This window comes from Nerophis ophidion, linkage group LG06 (genome assembly GCF_033978795.1).
Source record: "Nerophis ophidion isolate RoL-2023_Sa linkage group LG06, RoL_Noph_v1.0, whole genome shotgun sequence".
Lineage (NCBI taxonomy): Eukaryota > Metazoa > Chordata > Actinopteri > Syngnathiformes > Syngnathidae > Nerophis > Nerophis ophidion.
In genome coordinates, this window is record NC_084616.1 from 18,374,585 (window position 1) to 18,401,815 (window position 27,231).

At 40.4% G+C, this 27,231-nt stretch overlaps 1 protein-coding gene across 2 annotated transcripts in view; it reads right to left on the bottom strand.

Moving 5' to 3' along the window:
- Nucleotides 1-27,231, bottom strand: part of nup210 (nucleoporin 210) — a 131,988-nt gene that overhangs the window by 58,495 nt on the left and 46,262 nt on the right. For both annotated transcript variants that reach the window (XM_061902923.1, XM_061902922.1), the window contains exons 14-19: nt 26,016-26,161; nt 21,244-21,462; nt 16,196-16,369; nt 15,935-16,127; nt 14,159-14,265; nt 7,089-7,193 (exon numbers count right to left, since the gene is read on the bottom strand). In XM_061902923.1, the coding sequence (XP_061758907.1) occupies nt 7,089-7,193; nt 14,159-14,265; nt 15,935-16,127; nt 16,196-16,369; nt 21,244-21,462; nt 26,016-26,161 (944 nt within the window). The remainder of the gene's footprint in view (nt 1-7,088; nt 7,194-14,158; nt 14,266-15,934; nt 16,128-16,195; nt 16,370-21,243; nt 21,463-26,015; nt 26,162-27,231) is intronic.

Here is a 27,231-nt window from a genome sequence, read left to right on the forward strand (position 1 = left end):
CGTTCCACCTTCAAAATATTCCACTCAAGCTGCATATTCAAACTATATTTTTTTCAAGTTAAAAAAAATTCCAGGAATTCCCGTTTTTCAAACCCTTTTTTCTGTCGACTACTCCTTCCACTTCAACCGTTCCACCGTCAAAGCATTCCTCTTAATCAGGACAAAAAAACAAAGTTTTTTTGGACTGGAAAAATTCCCGGTACTCCGTGAATTCCGTAATACCAATTCTCAATTGAAATGTTACTATTTCGACATTTCTCAACGGATTAGAAAAATTCCAACACCAATTATTAAAACACATTCAGAACAATCACATTTTTTTCCATTTTCAAAATATTCCCTCTTTTCCTATGAAATTCCCTTTGAAATGTATGGGACATTTTTCAAAGTACCACAACTCCTTTATGTTTTATCCGATTCAAACCGTTCCAACGCCAAAATATTCAGCCCGTTCAAAATTGTGTAAATTTACGGCTTTGCAAGAATTCCCAGTTTTCAAGGGACATTTTCCTTGTTCAAAATGAATTGCACATTTTTTAAACTTCCACAATTCGCACAGTTTTCTACCTATTCAAACCATTCCAACATCAACACATTCCACTGATCCATCCTACACTTTCCCAAGTTCTAAACCAAATTCCGTTTTTCCTGGAAATTCAACAATTGTAAAGACAAATTATCTGATTTTGTAGATTTCTCAGTTTTTGAGGGACATTTTCCCCATTCAAAATTAATTATCCATTTTTCACATTTCCACATTTTTCAACTGATTCAAACCATTCCACTAACCCTGCACATTCAAACTATTATTTTTTTTCCAGTTAATAAAAAAATCCAGGAATCCTCAGAAATCCCGTTTTTTCACCCTTTTCCTGTCAACTATTCCTCCCACATTTTTCAACCCACTTCAACCGTTCCAGCGTCAAAACATTCCTCTTAATCAGGACAAAAAAAAAACTAGGGTTTTTTTTAACTGGAAAAATTCCCCAGGGTTTTGCTAAGGCGGTGGCCTTAACAACAAAGAGCTGCCGCCTAAGCTTAAGTCTTAAAAAGCTGCTCCGCTTAGTTCTGTCTCTGTCAGTACTCTCTGCAGCACCCAGCATTGTCCCACCCACAGAACCATCTGATTGGTTACGAGCGGTAACAGCCAATCAGCAGTGCGTATTCAGAGCGCATGGAGTCAGTGCTCCAGCGTCGTGATGAGCAGATAGGTGTTTAGCAGGTGAGCATATTGCAGCGGACTCTCCCCAAATTATAATAAAGACCTCCAGTCATCTACTAGTAACATCACTATGAGCCTGTAGACGTTCTAGAAACAAATAGCAGCTCAGCTCGCTCGCTGTCCTTGAGGTGAAGGCGAATTAGCCTTTAGCGTAACGTTAGCTCATTTTGCGGTGTGTGTGTGTGTGTGTGTGCGTGTGTTACGGACAGCAAAGCTCTGTCTGTCTGTTAGTTCACTTTACCTTTTTCTGTGTTGATTGTGCTGTGTTGAAGAAGCAAAAAATGACATTATGTTAAATGAAGAGTTACCTGAGGCTGTCTCTTGATAGTTGATATAATAATGTAAGTGCATCATAAAGCCTACATGAACTCCATGGTGTTCAGAGATGAATAGTCTCTCCTATTGTTATTGTACATTTTTTCAGCTATAGTTACATTAATCATTAGTAATGTAGCAGCTTAGTTTTGAATGGCAGGGTCCCTGCTATAACATGTTGATAAAAATATAACATATACATAATAAAAATCCACTACAGGCTTCCCAAATGCTGTAAAGCATGATGAGTTGAACACATTTCAGCATGTGGCATAATAATGACATAATTAGGATCTCAGGTAACTAAGACTGTTTTGTTTTTACTTTATGGAAAAAATATCGAGATTTATATCGTATATCGCCATTCAGCAAATGGAGCGGAAAACACAACCAAAATGTTTAGGTTTCTTCACGCGATGAAACCGGCCTACTTCACCACAGTCTGTAGTCTATTGCCCCCCAGTCTATCTGGTGGCAGCGACCAGGTGGAGACGTGACGGCGACGGGTCGAGTTACACAGATCCTTACACCCACCCACGTCCTTTCCCGGTCCGTCCGCCGGAGAGACACCACCTTAACTAACACATTTTCTGGGGGAAACACTGTTCCCGGTATTCCAGGAATTCCGTAATACCATTTCTCAATTAAAAATGTTACTACTTGCCCATTTCTCAACCGATCTGAAAAATTCCAACACCAACCATTCAGAACATTTGTTTTTTTTTTCCTGAAATTCCCAAATTCCCATGAATTTCCCATTGAAATGTAGGGGACATTTTTCAAAGTACCACAACTCCCACATGATTTATCCCATTCAAACCCTTCCAACTCAAACATAATCAGCATGTTCAAAATTGTGTGCTTTCTTTTAATATTTAAAAAAAATTCCAGGATTTCTAAGAATTCAGTTTTGAGGGACATTTTCCAAAATGAATTATTCATTTTACACACTTCCCACATTTTTCAACGTATTCAAACCATTCTATCATCAACACATTCAACTCATTCTAGACATTCAAACTATCATTTTTTCCAAATTCTACAAATTTCCGGGATTTCCTGTTTTTTTCTAACCCTATTTTCAACCTTTTTAGTTTGACTACTCCTTTTCCTTTTTTCATTCTATTTCAACCGTTCCATTGTCAAAACATTTTTCATAGTCAGGATAAAACAAAAAAAAAGTTGGTTTAGGAACTGGAAAAAATCCCAGTTTTCCCAAAATTCCAGGAATTCAATAATACAATTTCTCTATTAAAAAACTGTTACTACTTCAACATTTCTTGACCGATTTAAACAATTCCAACACCAACCAATTCAGCTCATTCATGCTATTAAATCTCTCTCTTTTTTTAAAAAACATTCATTCTCAAATTTCCAGGAAGTTCCCATTGAAATGAATAGGACATTTTCCCAAGTTGCACATTTCCCACATTTTTTTACCTATTTAAACCATTCCAACATCAACACATTCCAATCATTCTTGACATTCAAACTAACACTTTCCCAAGTTCCAAACCAAATTCCGGTTTTCCTGGAAAATCAAATGCTTCAACATTCAAACTAATCTTACATTCATACTACATTCTTTCAGCATTTCAGTTCAACTTCAGCATTGGAGCATTTGCACGCAAGGAATTGCTTCATCAAGTTTACTTTGGTTTACAAAGAAAGTAACATTTGACATGAGCAACTACAATAAAATGCAGTGTCCCAAAAATTATTTTCCCTCAAAACTGTAGTTTTTATAGCCTTAATTAATGAAAAAAAAAAACAACAACACCTCCTATTGGCTGCTATTTATCAAGTTGTTTTACTTTAAAAATGGTTTAAAAAAACACCACAAGAGAGGTTTAATGAGAGTTGCTATCTTTTAATGGATTTATTTAGATGGTTTAAGGCATTTTGAGTAATAATATATCATCTCATGTTGTGACTGTACTATTATGATACCGTACATAAATGATGCAGGTTTGATCTTTTTCATGTTTATTCATACTGTTTTGGTAATGTATTTAGATGTCATTTGTCATTTTAATGGTGAACCCCAGGGAGCTGGAGAGGATGCTAATGGGACCTAAATGAACAAACAACTCAAGTTCATCTGCATATCCGAGTATGCGCTGCGAGGCACGTCAAGGGAACTTTTTTATTAGCTGTCTTTTAACCCTGAGACCTGCTGAACATGTCGCCTTTACTAGCGGCTGTTAGACCGAGGGGCCCCGCTGGGATGAGTCGGAGGGTCAAACACGCTCCAACTAAGTCTTTCCTTCCTTTTTTTTTAAACACCTTTAAGGGTCAAGGCTGAGCTGGAGGTTATCCCATGTTGATCGGTTAACCCATGTGCAGTATAAGTTATTTAAACATGAATATTATGTCAGAAGACATCTGTTTTTTAACATTATCTTGCAGGAAAGGTGGGACCAGTAGTAACATAATGTTTGATGTTGTGTTTAATTTATAAAAAAAAACCTCAACCGCGTTTATGACATGTTTCTAAGACAGGGGTGTCCAAAATTGACCTAGTTGTGATTTCCCTCTCTGCATGAAAGTTTAAAATGAGTATATATTAATGCAGTATGAACAAGAATGTTTTAATGTAGACACATAGAATCATCATGATTATATGCATCAAGTGTTAATTCAAGGATAAGGCAAAATATCCAGATATATATTGTGTATCGTAACATGGCCTAAAAATATTGAGATATTAAAAAAAGGCCATATCGCCAAGCCCTAATTTGGAGCAAATTAGGGCTGTGAATCTTTGGGCACCACTTGATTCGCTTCTTGGTGGTAATGATTCAATTCAGAATTGACTCTCGATTCAACCTCAATACTTTTTTAATAACAATGAGTGCCAGTTCTATGATTAATCACATTCCTCCATAAAATAGATGAACAGCTCTGATCAATTTCTATATTACTTCAAAGAAAACTGGTTTTGTTTAACGAAATTCTACCCAAACATTTATTAAAGTCAGATACAAATAAGGCAACAAGAGAAGTATCCCACACTTCTCTTTTCTAAAGTAAATGTGTACAGCAGATATAGATCATCTACATCAACAATATGATTTGTCTAAGTGGATGGACAGGACAGATTAAAAAATAAGTGTAAAAATAGATTTTTGATTTATATGAATCCATAAAGAATTGTTACAAATAAAACATTTAATTTATTCGAAAATCTATTTCTTGGACAGTCCTACTAAATATTGGTATCATATTTGTATATATTGTATCTGATGATGTAGTTCTGTTGCAGTTGGAAAAAAAAAACGTTTTTTTAAAAATCGATTTTTGATTTTTTGAATTAATTAAGAATAGTTATAAATAAAAATTAAAATTATTCGAAAATCAATTATTTGGACAGTCCTACTAAATATTGGTACAATATGTGTATACATTGTATCTAATGATGTAGTTCTGTTGTAGTTGAAAAAAAAAAAGATGTTTTTTTTTAAATCAAGTTTTAATTTTTATAAATCGACTAAGAATAGGTAAATAAAAATTGCAATCTATTCGAAAATTTCTTTTTTGGACAGACCTACTCAATATTGGTGCAATATGTGTATATATTGTATCTGATGACGTAGCTAAAAAAAAAGAAAAAAAGTAGAGAAAAAAAAAGTTTTCATTTTTATGAATCGATTAAGAATAGTTACAAGTTAAACATTTAATTTATTTGAAAATCTATTTCTTGGACTGCCCTACTAAATATTGGTATCATATTTGTACATATTGTATCTGATGATATAGTTCTGTTGTAGTTGAAAAAAAAAAAAAGTTTTTTCAATAAACGATTTTTGATTTTTATGAATCAATTAAGAATAGTTACAAATAAAAATAAAAATCATTCGAAAATCAATTATTTGGACAGTCCTACTAAATACTAGTAAAATATGTGTATATATTGTATCTGATGACGAAGTTAAAACATTTTTTTTTTAAACGGAGTTTTCCATCCATCCATCCATCATCTTCCGCTTATCCGAGGTCGGGTCGCGGGGGCAGCAGCCTAAGCAGGGAAGCCCAGACTTCCCTATCTCCAGCCACTTCGTCTAGCTCTTCCCGGGGGATCCCGAGGCGTTCCCAGGCCAGCCGGGAGACATAGTCTTTCCAACGTGTCCTGGGTCTTCCCCGTGGCCTCCTACCAGCTGGACGTGCCCTAAACACATCCCTAGGGAGGCGTTCGGGTGGCATCCTGACCAGATGCCCGAACCACCTCATCTGGCTCCTCTCGATGTGGAGGAGCAGCGGCTTTACGTTGAGCTCCTCCCGGATGGCAGAGCTTCTCACCCTATCTCTAAGGGAGAGCCCCGCCACCCGGCGGAGGAAACTCATTTCGGCCGCTTGTACCCGTGATCTTATCCTTTCGGTCATGACCCAAAGCTCATGACCATAGGTGGGGATGGGAACGTAGATCGACCGGTAAATTGAGAGCTTTGCCTTCCGGCTCAGCTCCTTCTTCACCACAACGGATCGATACAACGTCCGCATTACTGAAGACGCCGCACCGATCCGCCTGTCGATCTCACGATCCACTCTTCCCCCACTCGTGAACAAGACTCCTAGGTACTTGAACTCCTCCACTTGGGGCAGGGTCTCCTCCCCAGCCCGGAGATGGCACTCCACCCTTTTCCGGGCGAGAACCATGGACTCAGACTTGGAGATGCTGATTCTCATTCCGGTCGCTTCACACTCGGCTGCGAACCGATCCAGTGAGAGCTGAAGATCCCGGCCAGATGAAGCCATCAGGACCACATCATCTGCAATAAGCAGAGACCTAATCCCGCGACCACCAAACCGGAACCCCTCAACGCCTTGACTGCGCCTAGAAATTCTGTCCATAAAAGTTATGAACAGAATCGTGACAAAGGACAGCCTTGGCAGAGTCCAACCCTCACTGGAAATGTGTCCGACTTACTGCCAGCAATGTGGACCAAGCTCTGACACGGATCATACAGGGAGCGGACCGCCACAATAAGACAGTCCGATACCCCATACTCTCTGAGCACTCCCCACAGGACTTCCCGAGGGAGACGGTCGAATGCCTTCTCCAAGTCCACAAAGCACATGTAGACTGGTTGGGCAAACTCCCATGCACCCTCAAGAACACTGCCGAGAGTATAAAGCTGGTCCACAGGTCCACGACCAGGACGAAAACCACACTGTTCCTCCTGAATCCGAGGTTCGACTATCCGGCGTAGCCTCCTCTCCAGTACACCTGAATAAACCTTACTGGGAAGGCTGAGGAGTGTGATCCCACAATAGTTGGAACACACCCTCCGGTCCCCCTTCTTAAAGAGAGGGACTACCACCCCGGTCTGCCAATCCAGAGGTATCACCCTCGATGTCCACGCGATGTTCTTTCTTTCTGAGTTTATTTCGAACATGAACATTTCACACTGATGTTCACATTCTGACAATTTAGAGCCTTCAAAGAGGCTTTGGGATGTGACAAAGTTCCAGTCAAGTTGTTTTCTAAAATGATCATTACCCACAACAGAAGGAGCAATGAAATCAAAAGTACACATCAAAGTTTACTTACCCGCACATCTGGGTGGTTGTACATGACCAAGGTGTCGGGGAAAACTGTCACATCTTCAACCAACATGAGCTCCAATGTAGCTGACACGGGCGTCAAAGGCTCTCGCTGTCCGGAAGAAGATTGGAAAAGCAATCAACATATAAATGATACATCGATATTGGAAGAGACAGTTAGTATGCCACCATTATGACAGAAAAGATCATACATTTGTGTAAAACCAGTTGGAGTAGAGGTGATGGTTTGGACTCTTTGAAAGCTAAAATATAAATACATACATATAGACTATATTGCCAAAAGTGTTTTGGCCACCCATCCAAATGATGAGAATCATGTGTCCTAATCGCTTGGCCACAGGTGTAAAATCAAGCACTTAGGCATGGAGACTGTTTCTATAAACATTTGTGAAAGAATGGGCCGCTCTCAGGAGCTCAGTGATTTCCAGCACTGTCATATGATGCCACCTGTGCAACAAATGATGGTATGGGGGTGTATTAGTGCCCAAGGCATGGGTAACTTACACATCTGGGAATGGCGTGGCTAAGTTGGGAGAGTGGCTGTGCCAGCAATCTGAGGGTTACTGGTTCAATCCCCACCTTCTACCATCCTAGCCACGTCCGTTGTGTGTGAATGTGTGTGTGAATGGGTGAATGTGGAAATACCGTCAAAGCGCTTTGGGCTCCTTAAAAAGGGGTAGAAAAGGGCTATAAAAGTACAACCCTTTACCTTTTTTTTTTTTTTAAATCCGTGAAGGCACATACAGTCGTGATCAAAATTATTCAACCCCCACACAATTTTGGTGTTTTAGCAAGTTGGACATTTTTTCTGTATTTAGTTTATAGTCATATCTAATAAAGATGGGTCAAATAGACAAATGCAACTTAAAATTAAACAATTTATTTCACAAAATACGAAAAAAGGACATTTTTCTTAATATCTCATTGACAAAATTATTCAACCCCTTGAAGATCATAATTTTTAAAAACAGAATTTGAATAAGGTCTTTTTAATCAGGTGTTGAAAACACCTGTAGATGTGATTAGAACCATAACGGGCAACAATTAAACTGATTGAAAAAGACTGTGACGCTCAGCTTCTTGTAGATGGTCAATGGTGTATTTGCAACATGGTGAAGTCCAGGGAGTGGTCAAAGAAGTCAAGAGAGGAGGTAATTTCTCTTCATAAGAAAGGATATGGATATAAGAACATAGCAAATACATTACACATTCCAAGAGACACAGTTGGGAGCATAATTTGCAAGTTTAAAGCTAAAGGCATAGTGGAAACACTACCTGGGCGTGGTAGAAAGAGGATGCTGTGTGCGTACAGTGGTGAAAAACCCCCGGGTAACAGCTGAGGAACTACAACAGGACATTGCAGGTTTCGTCCCAGACAATAAGGCGCGCACTACAAGATGAAGGCTCTCCATGCCAGAACTCCCAGGCGCACCCCACTTCTGACTACCAGGCACAAGAAAAATAAACTCCAGTATGCCAAAAATCATCTGGACAAACCCCAAAGGTTTTGGGAAACTGTTCTATGCAGGGATGAGACAAAACTGTAACACTTTGGGCCTATGAATCAACGTTATGTCTGGAGGGGAAAAACTGAAGCTTACAAAAAGAAGAACACCTTTCCTACTGTTAAGCATGGTGGGGGGTCAATCATGCTCTGGGGCTGTTTCTCTGCCTCAAGTACCGGGAATCTCCAGCGCGTTCAAGGCATTATGAATTCTATTTCCTAGCAGGATATATTAGCTGCAAATGTCATAAAGTCAGTGACGAAGCTGAGGCTTGGGAGACGTTGGACCTTCCAACAGGACAACGATCCCAAGCATACCTCCAAATCAACATCAGAGTGGTTGCAGAAGAAGGGCTGGAAGACTCTGGAGTGGCCTTCACAGTCGCCAGACCTAAATCCTCTAGAAAACCTGTGGTGGGACTTGAAGAAGGCAGTTGCAGCATGCAAGCCCAAGAATATGAATGAACTGGAGGCCTTTGCCCAAGAGGAATGGGCTAAAATACCTGTAGATGGTTGCAAGAAGCTTGTGTCCGGTTATGTATCACCTTTGAAGGATGTCCATCCATCCATCCATCCATCCATCATCTTCCGCTTATCCGAGGTCGGGTCGCGGGGGCAACAGCCTAAGCAGGGAAACCCAGACTTCCCTCTCCCCAGCCACTTCGTCTAGCTCTTCCCGGGGGATCCCGAGGCGTTCCCAGGCCAGCCGGGAGACATAGTCTTCCCAACGTGTCCTGGGTCTTCCCCGTGGCCTCCTACCGGTTGGACGTGCCCTAAACACCTCCCTAGGGAGGCGTTCGGGTGGCATCCTGACCAGATGCCCGAACCACCTCATCTGGCTCCTCTCGATGTGAAGGAGCAGCGGCTTTACTTTGAGTCCCTCCCGGATGGCAGAGCTTCTCACCCTATCTCTAAGGGAGAGCCCCGCCACACGGCGGAGGAAACTCATTTCGGCCGCTTGTACCCGTGATCTTGTCCTTTCGGTCATGACCCAAAGCTCATGACCATAGGTGAGGATGGGAACGTAGATCGACCGGTAAATTGAGAGCTTTGCCTTCCGGCTCAGCTCCTTCTTCACCACAACAGATCGGTACAACGTCCGCATTACTGAAGACGCCGCACCGATCCGCCTGTCGATCTCACGATCCACTCTTCCCTCACTCGTGAACAAGACTCCTAGGTACTTGAACTCCTCCACTTGGGGCAGGGTCTCCTCCCCAACCCGGATATGGCACTCCACCCTTTTCCGGGCGAGAACCATGGACTCGGACTTGGAGGTGCTGATTCTCATTCCGGTCGCTTCACACTCGGCTGCGAACCGATCCAGCGAGAGCTGAAGATCCCGGTCAGATGAAGCCATCAGGACCACATCATCTGCAAAAAGCAGAGACCTAATCCTGCGGTTACCAAACCGGAACCCCTCTAAGCCTTGACTGCGCCTAGAAATTCTGTCCATAAAAGTTATGAACAGAATCGGTGACAAAGGACAGCCTTGGCGGAGTCCAACCCTCACTGGAAATGTGTTCGACTTGCTGCCAGCAATGCGGACCAAGCTCTGGCACTGATCGTACAGGGAACGGACCGCCACAATAAGACAGTCCGATACCCCATACTCTCTGAGCACTCCCCACAGGACTTCCCGAGGGACACGGTCGAATGCCTTCTCCAAGTCCACAAAGCACATGTAGACTGGTTGGGCAAACTCCCATGCACCCTCAAGAACCCTGCCGAGAGTATAGAGCTGGTCCACAGTTCCACGACCAGGACGAAAACCACACTGTTCCTCCTGGATCCGAGGTTCGACTATCCGACGTAGCCTCCTCTCCAGTACACCTGAATAAACCTTACCGGGAAGGCTGAGGAGTGTGATCCCACGATAGTTGGAACACACCCTCCGGTCCCCCTTCTTAAAGAGAGGAACCACCACCCCGGTCTGCCAATCCAGAGGTACCGCCCCTGATGTCCACGCGATGCTGCAAAGTCTTGTCAACCAAGACAGCCCCACAGCATCCAGAGCCTTAAGGAACTCCGGGCGGATCTCGTCCACCCCTGGGGCCTTGCCACCGAGGAGCTTTTTAACTACCTCAGCGACCTCAGCCCCAGAAATAGGAGAGTCCACCACAGATTCCCCAGGCACTGCTTCCTCATAGGAAGACGTGTTGGTGGGATTGAGGAGGTCTTCGAAGTATTCCTTCCACCTATCCACAACATCCGCAGTCGAGGTCAGCAGAACACCATCCGCACCATACACGGTGTTGATAGTGCACTGCTTCCCCTTCCTGAGGCGGCGGACGGTGGTCCAGAATCGCTTCGAAGCCGTCCGGAAGTCGTTTTCCATGGCTTCCCCGAACTCTTCCCATGTCCGAGTTTTTGCCTCCGCGACCGCTGAATCTGCACACCGCTTGGCCTGTCGGTACCTGTCCACTGCCTCCGGAGTCCTATGAGCCAAAAGGACCCGATAGGACTCCTTCTTCAGCTTGACGGCATCCCTCACCGCTGGTGTCCACCAAGGGGTTTTAGGATTGCCGCCCCGACAGGCACCAACTACCTTGCGGCCACAGCTCCAATCTGCCGCCTCGACAATAGAGGTGCGGAACATGGTCCACTCGGACTCAATGTCCAGCACCTCCCTCGTGACATGTTCAAAGTTCTTCCGGAGGTGGGAATTGAAACTTTGTCTGACAGGAGACTCTGCCAGACGTTCCCAGCAGACCCTCACAATGCGTTTGGGCCTCCCAGGTCGGTCCGGCATCCTCCCCCACCATCGCAGCCAACTCACAACCAGGTGGTGATCGGTAGAAAGCTCCGCCCCTCTCTTCACCCGAGTGTCCAAAACATGAGGCCGCAAATCCGATGACACAACTACAAAGTCGATCATGGAACTGCGGCCTAGGGTGTCCTGGTGCCAAGTGCACATATGGACACCCTTATGTTTGAACATGGTGTTTGTTATGGACAAACTGTGACGAGCACAAAAGTCCAATAACAAAACACCACTCGGGTTCAGATCCGGGCGGCCATTCTTCCCAATCACGCCTCTCCAGGTTTCACTGTCGTTGCCAACGTGAGCGTTGAAGTCTCCCAGTAGGACAAGGGAATCACCCGGGGGAGCACTTTCCAGTACTCCCTCGAGTGTTCCCAAAAAGGGTGGGTACTCTGAACTGCTGTTTGGTGCATAAGCACAAACAACAGTCAGGACCCGTCCCCCCACCCGAAGGCGGAGGGAGGCTACCCTTTCGTCCACCGGGTTGAACTCCAACGTACAGGCTTTGAGCCGGGGGGAAACAAGAAAAGGGCTGAAGGATGTCATTACTGCCAAAGGGTGTTCTACTAAGTACTAAAGATGCATGTAACTAGGGGGTTGAATCATTTTGTCAATGAGATATTAAGAAAAATTTCCTTTGTTGGTATTTTGTAAAATACAGTGTTACAATTTAAGTTGCATTTGACTATTTGACACATCTTTATTTGATATGACTATAAACAAAATACGGAATAAATGTCCAACTTGCTAAAACACCAAAATTATGTGGGGGTTGAATAATTTCGATCACAACTTGTAGGTTTTGGAGCAACATATGTTGCCATCCCAGCAATGTTGTCATTGTCAATGCCTCTTTCAGCAAGACAATGCCAAGCTACGTGTTACAACAGCGTGGCTTCATAGTAAAAGAGTGCGGGTACTACACTGGCCTGCCTGTAGTCCGCACCTGTCTCCCATTGAAAATGTGTGGTGCAATATGAAGTCTAAAATACCACAACGGAAACCCCGGACTGTTGAACAACTTAAGCTGTACATCAAGCAAGCATGGGAAATAATTCCACCTGAAAAGCTTCAAAAATTGGTGTCCTCACTTCCCAAACGTTTACTTAGTGTTGTTAAAGGCCTACTGAAACCCCCGACTACCGACCACGCAGTCTGATAGTTTTTATATCAATGATGAAATATTAACATTGCAACACATGCCAATACGGACGGTTTAGTTTACTAAATTGCAATTTTAAATTTCCCGCAGAGTTTCCTGTTGAAAATGTCGCGGAATGATGACACATGTTTGTGACGTTATTGGTTGGAGGAGACAATTTAGCCCAACACCACTTACGGCTAAAAGTCGTCTTTTTTCATCGCATAATTACACAGTAATTTGGACATATGTGTTGCTGAATCTTTTGCAATTTTTTCAATTAATAATGGAGACGTCAAAGAAGAATGCTGTTGGTGGAAAGCGGTGGATTGCAGCTGCCTTTAGCACCGAAACACAGCCGCTGTTTCTTTGTTTGTTGTGAAGCTTTAACACAGAGCGGTCAAGCCAACATGTTTCTCTATGTCAACCAGCAAGTTTTTGGATGGGAAAATTGTGATATGAAGTCGGCTCTTACCGGAGACTTAAGTGGATTATGCGACCTCCTCCTGTAGCTGTCAAAAAGGCAGCTGTGATTTTGGCTCCTCCAATGGCTTCTCTGAGAGACACTGCCGTTCACCGCAGCCCTCCGACTTTCAAGTATGACTTTATTATCTCACTAAAACACTATTAACACAATAACCAGATACGGGATTTTCCAGAATTATCCTAGTAAATGTGTCTAATAACATCTAAATCGCTCACACTGCCGTCGACTTTTTTTTTTTTTTTAAGTGCTTCACTCTAATTTTTCTCATCCACGAATCTTTCATCCTTGCTCAAATTAATGGGGAACTCGTCGCTTTCTCGGTCCAAATTGCACTTGCTGCTGGTGGCTATGATTATAAACAATGTGAGGATGTGAGGAGCCCTACAACCAGTGACGTCGCGCGCACATAGTCTGCTACTTCCGGTACAGGCAAGGCTTTTTTATTAGCGACCAAAAGTTGCGAACTTTATCGTTGATGTTCTCTACTAAATCCTTTCAGCCAAAATATGGCAATATTGCGAAATGATCAAGTATGACACATAGAATGGACCTGCTATCCCCGTTTAAATAAGAAAATCTAATTTCAGTAGGCCTTTAAAAGGAAAGGCCATGTAACACAGTGGTAAAAGTTCCAACTTTTTTGCAATGTGTTGCTGCCATTCAATTCTAAGTTAATCACTATTTGCAAAAAAAAAAAAAAGTTTCTGTTTCAACAATAAATATCCTGTCTTTGCTGTCTATTCAATTGAATATCAGTTGAAAAGGATTTGCATATCATTGTATTCTGCTTTTATTTACCATTTACACAACTTGCCAACTTCACTGGTTTTGGGTTTTGTACGTCAATATGATTTGCCTGAGTAGCTGGACAGGACAAAAAAAAAACTATTAAACTGTAGACACTGCAGATATCGGACGGATGATTATCGCACCGATATCAGACATCATAACGATAAAGATGATGTAAAAAGAAACTCTCAGATGGATACAAATGTTCCACATGAGGGGGAAAAACACAGAGCGTGGGCACATCAACCTTATCAGCCACATAATTGTATGGGCTTTTAAAATGCAGAGTGTATTCCTGGTCCTGAAAAGGGGTAAACAGCCTCCAGCAGCAGGCCTGGTCAGAGCAGCAGCATTTGAATTGGGATACTTACTCGACTGTGAACTGCTGCTGCTTTCATATGTGAAAACTGGTAATCTAGCGCGGTCACCGTGATGGCAGCAATCCCTGACTGATGATGCACAACGGCCGTCTGCCGTCCTGCCACAGATGACAAATATGACATGTTATTATGAATGTTACTAAATTACATATACACTTACAGTATGATGAAAATATGTAAATATTACGTTATTATAAATTTTATTACATTACATATATACTTACAGTGTGATGAAAATATGTAAATATGACATGTTATTATGGATGTTATTTTATTACATATATATACTTACAGTATGATGAACATATGCAAATATTACATCTTATTATGAATGTTACTACATTACATATGTACTTACAGTATGATGAAAATATGTAAAGATGACATATTATAAATGTTACTGCATTACATGTATACATACATACAGTATGATGAAAATATGTAAATATGACATGTTAGTTTGAATGTTACTACATTACATATATACTTACAGTATGATGACAATATGTAAATATGACATGTTATGAATGTTATTACATTACAAATACACTTACAGTATGATGAACATATGCAAATATGACATATTATAAATGTTACTGCATTACATGTATACATACATACAGTATGATGAAAATATGTAAATATTACATATGAATGTTACTAGATACTAGATATATGCTTACAGTATGATGAAAATATGTAAATATGACATATTACATTACATATATACTTACAGTATGATGAAAATATGTAAATATGACATGTTATTACATTACATATATACTTACAGTATGATGAAAATATGTAAATATGACATGTTATTATGAATGTTATTACATTACATTTGTACTTACAGTATGATGAAAATATGTAAAGATGACATATTATAAATGTTACTGCATTACATGTATACATACATACATACAGTATGATGACAATATGTAAATATTACATATTATGAATGTTACTAGATATTAGATATATGCTTACAGTATGATGAAAATATGTAAATATGACATGAATGTTACTACATCACATATATACTTACAGTATGATGAAAATATGTAAACATTACATGTTATTACATTACATATATACTTACAGTGTGATGAAAATATGTAAATATGACATGTTATTATGAATGTTACTACATGACATATATACTTACAGTATGATGAAAATATGTAAATATGACATGTTATGAATGTTATTACATTAAATATCTACTTACAGTATGATGAACATATGCAAATATGACATCTTATGATTGTTACTACATTACATATGTACTTACAGTATGATGAAAATTGTAAATATTACGTTATTATGAATGTTACTCCATTACATAATGATTTAACAGTATTAAAAAAATATGTAAATATTACATGTTATTATGAATTTTACTCCATTACATAAATACTTAACAGTATGATAAAAATATGTAAATATTAAATGTTATTATGAATGTTACTACAATACATATATACTGACTGTATGCTTAAAATGATGAAACAAATTTAAATATTACATGTTATTATGAATGTTACTCCATATTACATATATACTTACAGTATGATGAAAATATGTAAATATGAATGTTACTACACTACATATATACTTACAGCGTGTATAGAAAAAAACTTAATGGAGGTTTTTGCATATTTATTACCTGCAATGTTAGCTGTTTTTGTCTTACATAAGGATTGTTAATGACTAGCAAAACACCCAAAAAAGTGCAGTTCCTCTCAAAAAGAACAAAATGTTTACCGTGCAATTTCTTTTGCTTGTTTTCATCCTCAAAAAGTTCGAGAGTCATGGGGGAAGTGGGCTCGACACTGGCCAGGGCAATTTTGGTAGACTCCCACACCATGTTCAGCGAGCTAAAGTTGTCAAACTTGCGTCCTTGTTGGTCAAAAGCTGCCAGCTCCAAAAGGGCGTTGCGGTGATTTGAAACGGGTACCTTGAACACAACACAGCGCACGATGAAGCCATGTTGACACAGTGCTATGGAGAAGGCCACACGCGTACCACTTGTTTGTTCTGCTGCAGTAGTGGGCATGGCAGGTCCAGCTGTGGCATGCCGTACACTGGCACCAGAGTGAGCCGGGATGGCGGCGCACAAACAACACGCACGGCTGTCAGCTCCACAGCAGGATAAGGGTTGGTCAGGCTGGCCTTGTTCCCCACCCTCACGTCCAGCATCTGCATGATCATGATAACGGATTAGGATCGCTGCAGAGTAGACACACATTTGTTTTCTCTGAGTATTAGCATTTTAGGGTTAGGGTGGGGTTCAGCAACCCACGCCTCTTTAGCACCGCCCTAGTGGCTCCCTGGAGCTTTTTCACAGATGTGTGAAAATGGAAAAAGATGAAAAAAAAACTTTTTTTTGTTCCATCCATCCATTTTCTACCGCTTATTCCCTTTTGGGGTCGCGGGGGGCGCTGACGCCTATCTCAACTACAATCAGGCGGAAGGCGGGGTACACCCTGGACAAGTCGCCACCTCATCGCAGCCTTTTTTTTTTGTTTTACTATAGTTTCTGTCGGAGGGCAATTCTAAGAAATCCCACTGTTTATATTAAACATATGATGAGTATTTGGCAAGCACCGTTTTGTCCTACTAATTTCAGCGATCCTTGAACTCATCGTAGTTTGTTTACATGTACAACTTTCTCCGATGCTGCCACAGAAAGACTTGTTTTATGCCACTCCTTCTTTGTCTCATTTTGTCCACCAAACGTTTTATACTGTGCGTGAATGCACAAAAGGTGAGCTTTGTTGATTATATTAACTTGCTGGAGCGCATATCCATGACCGCAAGTTCATCGATACCAACATGCTCTTTACGCTAGCTGTATGTACGTATTGCATCATTATGCCTCGTTTGTAGGTTTATGGGAGCTCACTTAATTTCCTTTACTAAAGTCCTCTGTGTATTTAATTTATATCTGCATGTCTCATGACACATTATCTGTATGTAATTCCTGAGGGTCATCATTGACAAATACCTCAATTTTAAATGTCACATTAGCCATCTGTTAAACAAATTATCCAAATATGTTGGCCCGTTCTTTCACCTTCGTCATTATCTTCCTCTTTATGATCTACTTACCTTATACAAAACTCTCTTTGAACCACATCTTAACTACTGTAATATCATCTGGTGTAACACATTTCCTACCTACCTTCACAAATTAGAATCCATGCAAAAGAAAATTATACGGGCCCTGTCATGGTCCAAGTTTAATGCCCCCACTCGTCATCTATTTCATAAATATCATCTCTTAAGACTGACAGAGTTCAATATTTATCAAAATGCTTGTTTAACCTATCAAGTCATTTACAGGCTGAATCTTAGGCTCTGTAGCTTGGTTCATATCTACCATCCCCAGCATGCCCACAACACTCGTAACTTAGATCTGATAACAGGTAAACATCGTTTACTGGCTTGTACCGCTCGCAGTGTCGTATGCAGGGGACCAAAGATTTGGAACCAGCTTAATGAGAGCCTCAAGATGCTGTATCGATTCTCCAACTTCAAAAAGAAACTGAAAACTTACCTATTAACCACCTATCTTTAATGCCTCATGTGAGGTAGACTACTGTTGGGTTTTGCATGGTTGAATGAATGTATGTATGTGTATGCTTGCTTTAGTACTATTATCTTGTGTTTATCAAATAGCGTTGTTGTTGTTTTGTTTTTGTTGTTGTGCTTACTACCCTGTTTCTTTTATTTTTCTTCTATGTCCCACTCTCCCCTGTGGAGGGGGTCCGGTCCAATCCGGTGGCCATGTACTGCTTGCCTGTGTATCGGCTGGGGACATCTCTGCGCTGCTGATCCGCCTCCGCTTGGGATGGTTTCCTGCTGGCTCCGCTGTGAACGGGACTCTCGCTGCTGTGTTGGATCCGCTTTGGACTGGACTCTTGCGACTGTGTTGGATCCATTGTGGATTGAACTTTCACAGTATCATGTTAGACCCGCTCGACATCCATTGCTTTCCTCCTCTCTAAGGTTCTCATAGTCATCATTGTCACCGACGTCCCACTGGGTCATTATTGTCACCGATGTCCCACTGGGTGTGAGTTTTCCTTGCCCTTATGTGGACCTACCGAGGATGTCGTGGTGGTTTGTGCAGCCCTTTGAGACACTAGTCATTTAGGGCTATATAAGTAAACATTGATTGATTGATTGATTGATGTTTAATCTTTCCATGTATATATTGTCCTTTGGACCCCCTGTTAAAAGCTTCTTCTAGCTTATTTGGGGGACCCTTTTCATGTACCAACATCTTTAAATGATGATATACACAATTATTGTAATTGTTATATGGTATTGTGAATAAACTTGTAAACTTGTAATATTGGCTGCATTTTTCACAATTGTTTGTGTGTCATGTTGTTCCAGACCACAGCAAACGTTACCCAGCATGCAAAGATTGTAATAAATCCATTGAAGAAGAAGAAGACAGCCTGCCGTTTACTTAAACTTGGACACACACATCTATACCTTTGACCATTCTGAGCGAGTAATTTCCAGGATGTATCTCATCATGTGAGAAGCTTCCATTTTACTAATGATTTCCAATGTTGCAAAAATGTGTAAAATAAAAATGAAAATACAACATTTCTGTCAACGAAGATTTGACAGTAGACTAATATAGCTAAAATAGACACATCTCGTGCTGCCTTCATCATAACACTTAAATAAGACTGAAATTAATTTTTATAGTAGGCTAATATAGCAAATATAGACAAATAAATCATGTGTTGCCTTCATTTATAACATTTATATAAGGCAATTATTTTTTTGTGGCTCCAGACAGATTTAGTTTTTTGGTCCTATATGGCTCTTTCAACATTTTTGGTTCCAAACTGAAGAAATAAACCATAAAAAACTGTACAGTGTTCATAATGTAATCATAGTATATAATAATAATAATGCAAGTAACCATTTAAAGAGATATAAACTTATTTCTCATCACTGTAGGATTTTCTAATTGGGGCGGTATAGCTCGGTTGGTAGAGTGGCCGTGCCAGCAACCTGAGGGTTCCAGGTTCGATCCCCGCTACCGCCATCCTAGTCACTGCCGTTGTGTCCTTGGGCAAGACACTTTACCCACATGCCCCCAGTGCCACCCACACTGGTTTAAATGTAACTTAGATATTGGGTTTCACTATGTAAAAGCGCTTTGAGTCACTAGAGAAAAGCGCTATATAAATATAATTCACTTCACTTCTACCATTGTATTGTAATTAGAAGGTAAATAACTTTCAGTTGTCCAAAAAAAACAAAAAAATACAAGTGGACTCATCTTTATAAGCAACAATTTAACTTAAAATATTGAACTAAAAAAATAAAAATATATTTCCCACAGTAAACTCGCTTGTTTGTCCGTGTTGATGGGCTTAACAGTATGACAAAAATATGGTTAAAACCCGTATGGGTAATTAAAGCTAAATTATTACCACAACGCAGTGGCGGGCTGTCAGGTTCAGCAAGGCTTTCTCCGCTGGCCTAACATAACCAGAAATCATAATCATAATGTATGTATTTTTAAATTTACTTTCTAAAAGTATTCATATTCTCTTCATGTCATATTATGCTCCTTCCACTTCCAGTGCTGTTGTTTTTGGTTAGAGTTTTTATCCAATCAGAATTCAGATAGCTTATGTTGCCACGCTGTACAAAATCTGCCCGGGGGATTCGGAATCAACAATGCTGGCGTCTGTGCACTGTAAATGTACGGGCACATACAGTTGATAGATAATTGCGATAGCCAATCAGATCACGAGTTGTTGTTTTAAATATAAATAAATACTAAAAATAATGATTTCAAAGCAAGTTATCCATCAAATTGTGCAATGGAAAAAGTAGCAATAGATTTCATGGTATAATTGTGATATTGACTGTGGTTTTTACAGCATTTCTCTGTAAATGAAAAATGCACAACTTTTTTTTACTGTAAAAATGCCTTTTGGCATTTACAGTAAAACACCGAAAAATCTACAGTTGCGATAAAAAAAAAACGAGAAACTGGCAGCTTGGGTGCCAAAATTTTACTGTGAAATAACACTTGTTTTTATTTACAGTAAAAAGACAAATGCAAATTTTACAGTAAAATTCTGGCAACCGAGCTGCCTTTTTTTTTTTTTTTTTTAACCATACAAACTGGAAAAAAACGTTTAGTTTTTTTTTACATTTTAGTTTAAAAAAAAATCTATTAATAAAATGCATAGAAAAATTGTGTAATAATTGTGTTCACTGTAGGAAGCGACCCTCTGGGGCCAAATATAATTGGAAGTGGCCCTCAGTGAAAATGACTGTGTAGCCCAGGGGTGTCAAACTCAAATACAGAGTGGGCCAAAATTTGAAACTGAACAAATCCGCGGGCCAAGGTTGAACAAATGAACCTTTTAATAGGGACTCAAACACATTTTGCATTGAATATTTAACAAGCAAGGGTTATATAACTTTATAGTGACATACAAAATCGAGTTTCAAATAATAATAATAATAAAAAATTATCAATGGCATATCAAATTAAATTTAAATACAAATGTAATGCCTCTTTTCCATTTGCAGCCTTCTGAGGTTAATATCAAAATAAACTTTTTCCACAAGCTAGTAATAAATTAGAAAATAAAATAACAATAATGAATTAATCAAACATTCAAGCCTTAAAAGTAGGAAGATTGCGCAGTTTGTTACACTGATTTGCTTTAACAATGAATATAGAACAAGCAATATTTATATAACTTAATAGTGCAAAATCAACTTTCAAAAAACACAACGAAAGACATCAATAGAATATTAAATAAGATTTGAACAAAACATTTAATGCCTCTTTTTTATTTGAAGCCTTGGTTGCAGAATGGTTGGAAAATCGGGAGGGTTGGCAAGTGTGAGTATTAGCGGCGAATGCTTTGCCAGCTCTAATGTTAATTTGATATTGCCTCAAGGGCCAAATGAAATTGCACGGCGGGCCAAATTTGGCCCGCGGGCCAGAGTTTGACACCCATGGTGTAGCCAAATACTGCATAACAAGAGACTAGGATAGAGAATGAAGATGTCACCTGCTCTCCCAGCGCTCTGCAGGTTGCTCTGACCCAATGCTGCTTGTAATTATGGGCCGGCGGGCTGGTCAGACTGAGGCTCACGTGTTCTTCATGCTCGGCTTTCAAGTTGCAGAAGAATTTGGAGGGCTCCAGGACCCACGGCAGAGGCCCCCCTTCAAACAGCATATCTTTGGAGGATCCGAGAGTCACGACAGCCACAGATGGGGGGTCGATGGCCTGCCAAAACACACATTCACGACAACCTTACAAGCAGGCGAATGTAGTGTTGTTACAGTGAAACAGTACAGAGAAGCTAAAGTGGGTCAGAGCAACAACGTTTGAACAACAATAACACAATCTCAGCGAGTGAGGAATTCAAAAAGACGATATTATTCACTGTGTTAAAACATTTGTCACCACATCTTATTTCCTGGTGCTGAATCCTGCATTGTACAACAAGGCTCTCATTCCTATGCAGCAGAGAGAGAGGCGAGCGCGTATAAATCAGACAAGAGAGCGTATAATGCATAATTAAAATGCATGGAGGCTAGAAGAAACCCAAGAGGGGAGGATTTGAACAGTCGCTGATGATCGCATTTCTGTCTTGATTGCGAGGGCAGGCTTTGTGCGTGTGTGTGCACAGGTGCGTGCACGTGCGGCTTCGCCGCCTTTGAGGACAAAGACTAATTGGCTCTTTAAAGCGTAGAAACGGAATCAGGACCATGGTTCCGGCTAAACTTTGTGACTGTGAGAGCATGTCAGCGTACAAATAAAAAATGCTGCGAGCTGAAGAAATAGATGATAACCATATTTTTTGGACTATAAGGCGCAATTAAAATCCTTAATTTTTTTTAAAATTCAACAGTGTGCCTGATACAGTTGTGATCAAAATGATTCAACCCCCACACAATTTTGGTGTTTTAGCAAGTTGGACATTTATTCCGTATTTTGTTTATAGTCATATCAAATAAAGATGTGTCAAATAGACAAATGCAACTTCCATTGTAACACTGTATTTTACAAAATACCAAAAAGGACCTTTTTCTCAATATCTCATTGACAAAATGATTCAACCCCCTAGATACATGCATCTTTAGTACTTAGTAGAACACCCTTTGGCAGTAATGACATCCTTCAAAGGTGATACATAACCGGACACAAACTTCTTGCAACCATCTACAGGTATTTTAGCCCATTCCTCTTGGGCAAAGGCCTCCAGTTCATTCATATTCTTGGGCTTGCGTGCTGCAACTGCCTTCTTCAAGTCCCACCACAGGTTTTCTATAGGATTTAGGTCTGGCAACTGTGAAGGCCACTCCAGAGTCTTCCAGCCCTTCTTCTGCAACCACTCTGATGTTGATTTGGAGGTATGCTTGGGATCGTTGTCCTGTTGGAAGGTCCAACGTCTCCCAAGCCTCAGCTTCGTCACTGATTTCATGACATTTGCAGCTAATATATCCTTCTAGGAAATAGAATTCATAATGCCTTGAACGCGCTGGAGATTCCCGGTACCTAAAGCAGAGAAACAGTCCCAGAGCATGATTGACCCCCCACCATGCTTAACAGTAGGCAAGGTGTTCTTCTCTTTGTAAGCTTCATTTTTTCTCCTCCAGACATAACGTTCATTCATAAGCCAAAAGAGTTCCACTTTTGTCTCATCACTCCATAGAACAGTTTCCCAAACCTTTGGGGTTTGTCCAGATGATTTTTGGTATACTGGAGTCTATTTTTCTTGTAGCAGGTAGTCAGAAGTGGGGTGCGCCTGGGAGTTCTGGCATGGAGGCCTTCATCTCGTAGTGCGCGCCTTATTGTCTGGGACGAAACCTGGGTTCCCCCCTCTGCAATGTCCTGTTGTAGTTCCTCAGCTGTTACCCGGGGGTTTTTCACCACTGTACGCCTCAAATACCGGACAGCAGTTGCACACAACATCCTCTTTCTACCACGCCCAGGTAGTGTTTCCACTGTGCCTTTAGCTTTAAACTTGCGAATTATGCTCCCAACTGTGTCTCTTGGAATGTGTAATGTTTTTGCTGTTTTCTTATATCCATATCCTTTCTTATGAAGAGAAATTACCTCCTCTCTTGACTTCTTTGACCACTCCCTGGACTTCACCATGTTGCAAATACACCATTGACCATCTACAAGAAGCTGAGCGTCAAAGTCTTTTTCAATCAGTTTAATTGTTGCTCGTTATGGTTCTAATCACATCTACAGGTGTTTTCAACACCTGATTGAAAAGACCTTATTCAAATTCTGTTCTCAAGAGTTATGATCTTCAAGGGGTTGAATAATTTTGTCAATGAGATATTAAGAGAAATGACACTGTTTGTTTGGTATGTTACAAAATATAATGTTGTAATTCAAGTTGCATTTGTCTATTTAATGCATCTTTATTTGATATGACTATAAACAAAATACGGAATAAATGTCCAACTTGCTAAAACACTAAAATTGTGTGGGGGTTGAATAATTTTGGTCACAACTGTATATGAAAAAATTTGTTTGTGTTTACCGACCTTGAAGCTATTTTATTTGGTATATGGTGAAATGATAGGTGGGACAAGTAGATGGCAGTCACACATAAGAGATACGTGTGGACTGCAATATGACCCAAGTAAACAACGCCAACATTTTATATGTTCCCTAGAAAATATAGAACATTAGATACGGCACTCAAAAATCTATCAAAATGTTTTAGTACAACTTTGGTAAGCTATGAAGCCGCACCGCTTGATGGATTGAACTGTGCTTCAACATACGAGTATTATTGTGGTGTGTGCATAATCATGTAAAACAGGGGTGTTAAACTCAAACACAGAGTGGGCCAAAATTTAAAACTGAACAAAGCCGCGGGCCAAGGTTGAACAAATTAACCTTTTAAGAGGGACCCAAACAAGTTTTGCATTGAATATTGAACAAGCAAGGCTTATATAACTTTATAGTGACATGCAAAATCGAGTTTCAAATAATAATAATTGAAAAATATCAATGGCATATCAAATAAAATTTAGATAAAAATTGGATGCCTCTTTTCTATTTGCAGCCTTCTGAGGTAAATATCCAAATAAACTTTTTCCACTGGCTAATAATACATTTGAAAATAAAATAACAATAATGAATGAATGAAACATTCAAGCCTTGAAGTAGCACAAGAAAGTGCATGAATAAAATGTTAATTATTGCTCAGTTTGCTACACTGATTTGCTTTCAGACTGAATATGGAACAAGCAACGCTTATAGAACTTAATAGTGCAAAATCAACTTTCACAAAACAAACGAAAAACATCAATGGTATATTAAATAAAATCTAAATAAAAAATTGAATGCCTATTTTCTATATGCAGCCTTCTGAGGTAAATATCAACATTAACTTTTTCCACAGGCTAATAAATTTGAAAATAAAATAAAGAGGTGAGCGGGGTTTGGTGGTAGCAAGGTGTGTATATTGTAGCATCCCGGAAGAGTTAGTGCTGCAAGGGCTTCTGGGTCTTTGTTCTGTTGTGTTTATGTTCTGTTACGGTGTGGATGTTCTCCCGAAATGTGTTTGTCATTCTTGTTTGGTGTGGGTTCACCGTGTGGCGCATATTTGTAACTGTGCACAGTTATTTATGCGGCCACCCTCCGTGTGATCGGAAAGGCTGTTGACCAAGTATGCATGCATTCACTTATGTGTGTGTAGAAGCCGCGTTAATCATGTGACAGGGGCCGGCACGCTGTTTGAATGGAGGAAAAACGGACGTGACGACTGGTTGTAGAGGACGCTAGAGTTAGTGCCTTTAAGGCACGCCCCCAATTTTGTTGTCCGGCTGGAAATCGGGAGAAATTCGGGAGAATGGTTGCCCCAGGAGACTTTCGAGAGGGCCACTGAAAATCGGAAGGGTTGGCAAGTATGAGTATTAGCGGTGAATGCGGTGTTATAATACCGGCGGGACAGCTCTAATGATAATTTGGTATTGCCTCAAGGGCCAAATTAAATTACACGGCGGGCCTAATTTGGCCCGCGGGCCACAGTTTGACACCCATGATGTAGGACATATTATCTGGTGTTTTGTTTCGCAATATTACTCAAAAGCAACTTTTTTTACCTTCTGGAACCTGCTGCTCTATATATGGAATCTGCATAAGTCCTGAAAAATTGCGCACCTCCACCTTTGTAGTCTGTGTCGACCCCGTAGTCGATAAGATTCTTCTTTTTCCTCTATCTCCTTGTTATGGGGCATTCATCCTCCGCTGTTGCCATTTGTAATATAAAGTAGTGTAAAGTTCTTACTTATATCTGAGAGTTCTGGTCGGACGGTTTTTCACAGGACACATTTCCGGCTTTGTTATTACTCTAATGAGCCATGGAGGAGAAGATGCTGCTCCGTTATTGATTTAAGTACATTCTGAATGTCATTAAAACAGGCCAGATTGAAATAGTTAACGAGCCGCATGTGGCCCCCGGGCCTTAATTTGCCTAGGTCTGCTTTACACACAGGTGTTGCTTTTGATGCCTCTTGCAGCCTGTAACAACGCGTGCACATGGCGGTTATCGAGGCTGGCAAACTTATCCTGGTTCATTTTCATTTACCGTTGGGTTAATTGACTTATCAAATATCTGCCCAGGTCTACATGTACACTTTGTCAAATCCACCTTTGACATAAGTCATTGGTTATCCGTAATGAAAAGTCAAGTATTGTGCATTCCTGGTGATGAATTCATACAATGCTAAACACATTGTCACAATGATTAGAGCAGCATTTTACAGTGTGACCACATTTTCAGACACAATACGTGAGAGGACACTCACGGCGAGGGGAACATAGGCTGCAATGGTGATCTTGGCACTGAGGTGAACGTTGCCATGGATATAGCTGACCAAGAGAGTGGTGTAGCCGGGGGCGAGGGCTTTTGCTCTCACCCCGCTGCAGTGTCCCACACCCGGAGCCAGGCCACCTGTGGCGCACACAAATAAGGGTTAGGAGACCCACAAAATCACCACAATGGAATCTTATCTCCTTATCTTGATTCATTCCTGCTTATTTTTACAATGATTGAAAACACAAAAACATGTTGCAAGGCCCATTAAACAGAATATTCCAGACTCACTTTGACATGTATTGCTATAGTATGCTTTTTTCCATGCTCTTCAGATATTGCGTACAGTGGGATCCGAACACTAATTGCAGAATCTAATACACTAAATACAAAAAAATACAAAAAATTGAATAGCTCTGACGTACATTAATTACAAGACAATAAGTTGCACAATAAGTCACAGCAGTTATGGTATAAGTATCAGTACAAGTAGAAGTACAGTAGTCAAATACAGTACCAGTGCAATATCAAATAGTATAACAGTATACACCAGGCGTCGGCAACCCGAAACGTCGAAAGAGCCATATTGGACCAAAAATACTAAAACAAATCTGCCGCCAAAAATGAAAAGCCTTACATAGGTGTTATAATGAAGGCAACGCATGGTGTAAGTGTCTATATTGGCTATAAAAGCCTACTGTCAAAATGACTACGCGTCACAAGCTGAAGCGAATCTTCGTCCACAGAAATGTTAAATTTGTAATATTTATTCTACACATTTTTACAACATTATAAACCATTAGTAAATCAAAGGCTACTCAGAAGGTGAGATAAATCCTGGAAACTAATGGCTAGGATATCTTCTTTTAATAGATTTATTACAATCTTTGCAAGCTGGGTAACGCTTGCTGTGGTCTGGAACAATATGGCACTCAAACAACTATCTGAAATACAAAGAGGATAAACGTAAATGATATTAAATGAGCTCAAATATACCTACAAATGAGGCATAATGATGCAATATGTACATACAGCGAGCCTAAATAGTATGTTAGCATTGATTACCTTGCCTAATACGCCTGATCAGCACTCCAACAAGTCAATAACATCAACAAAGCGCACCTTTGTGCATTCACGCACAGTACAAAACGTTTGGTGGACCAAATGAGACGAAGGAGGAGTGGAAGATTTGACACGTACACAAACTG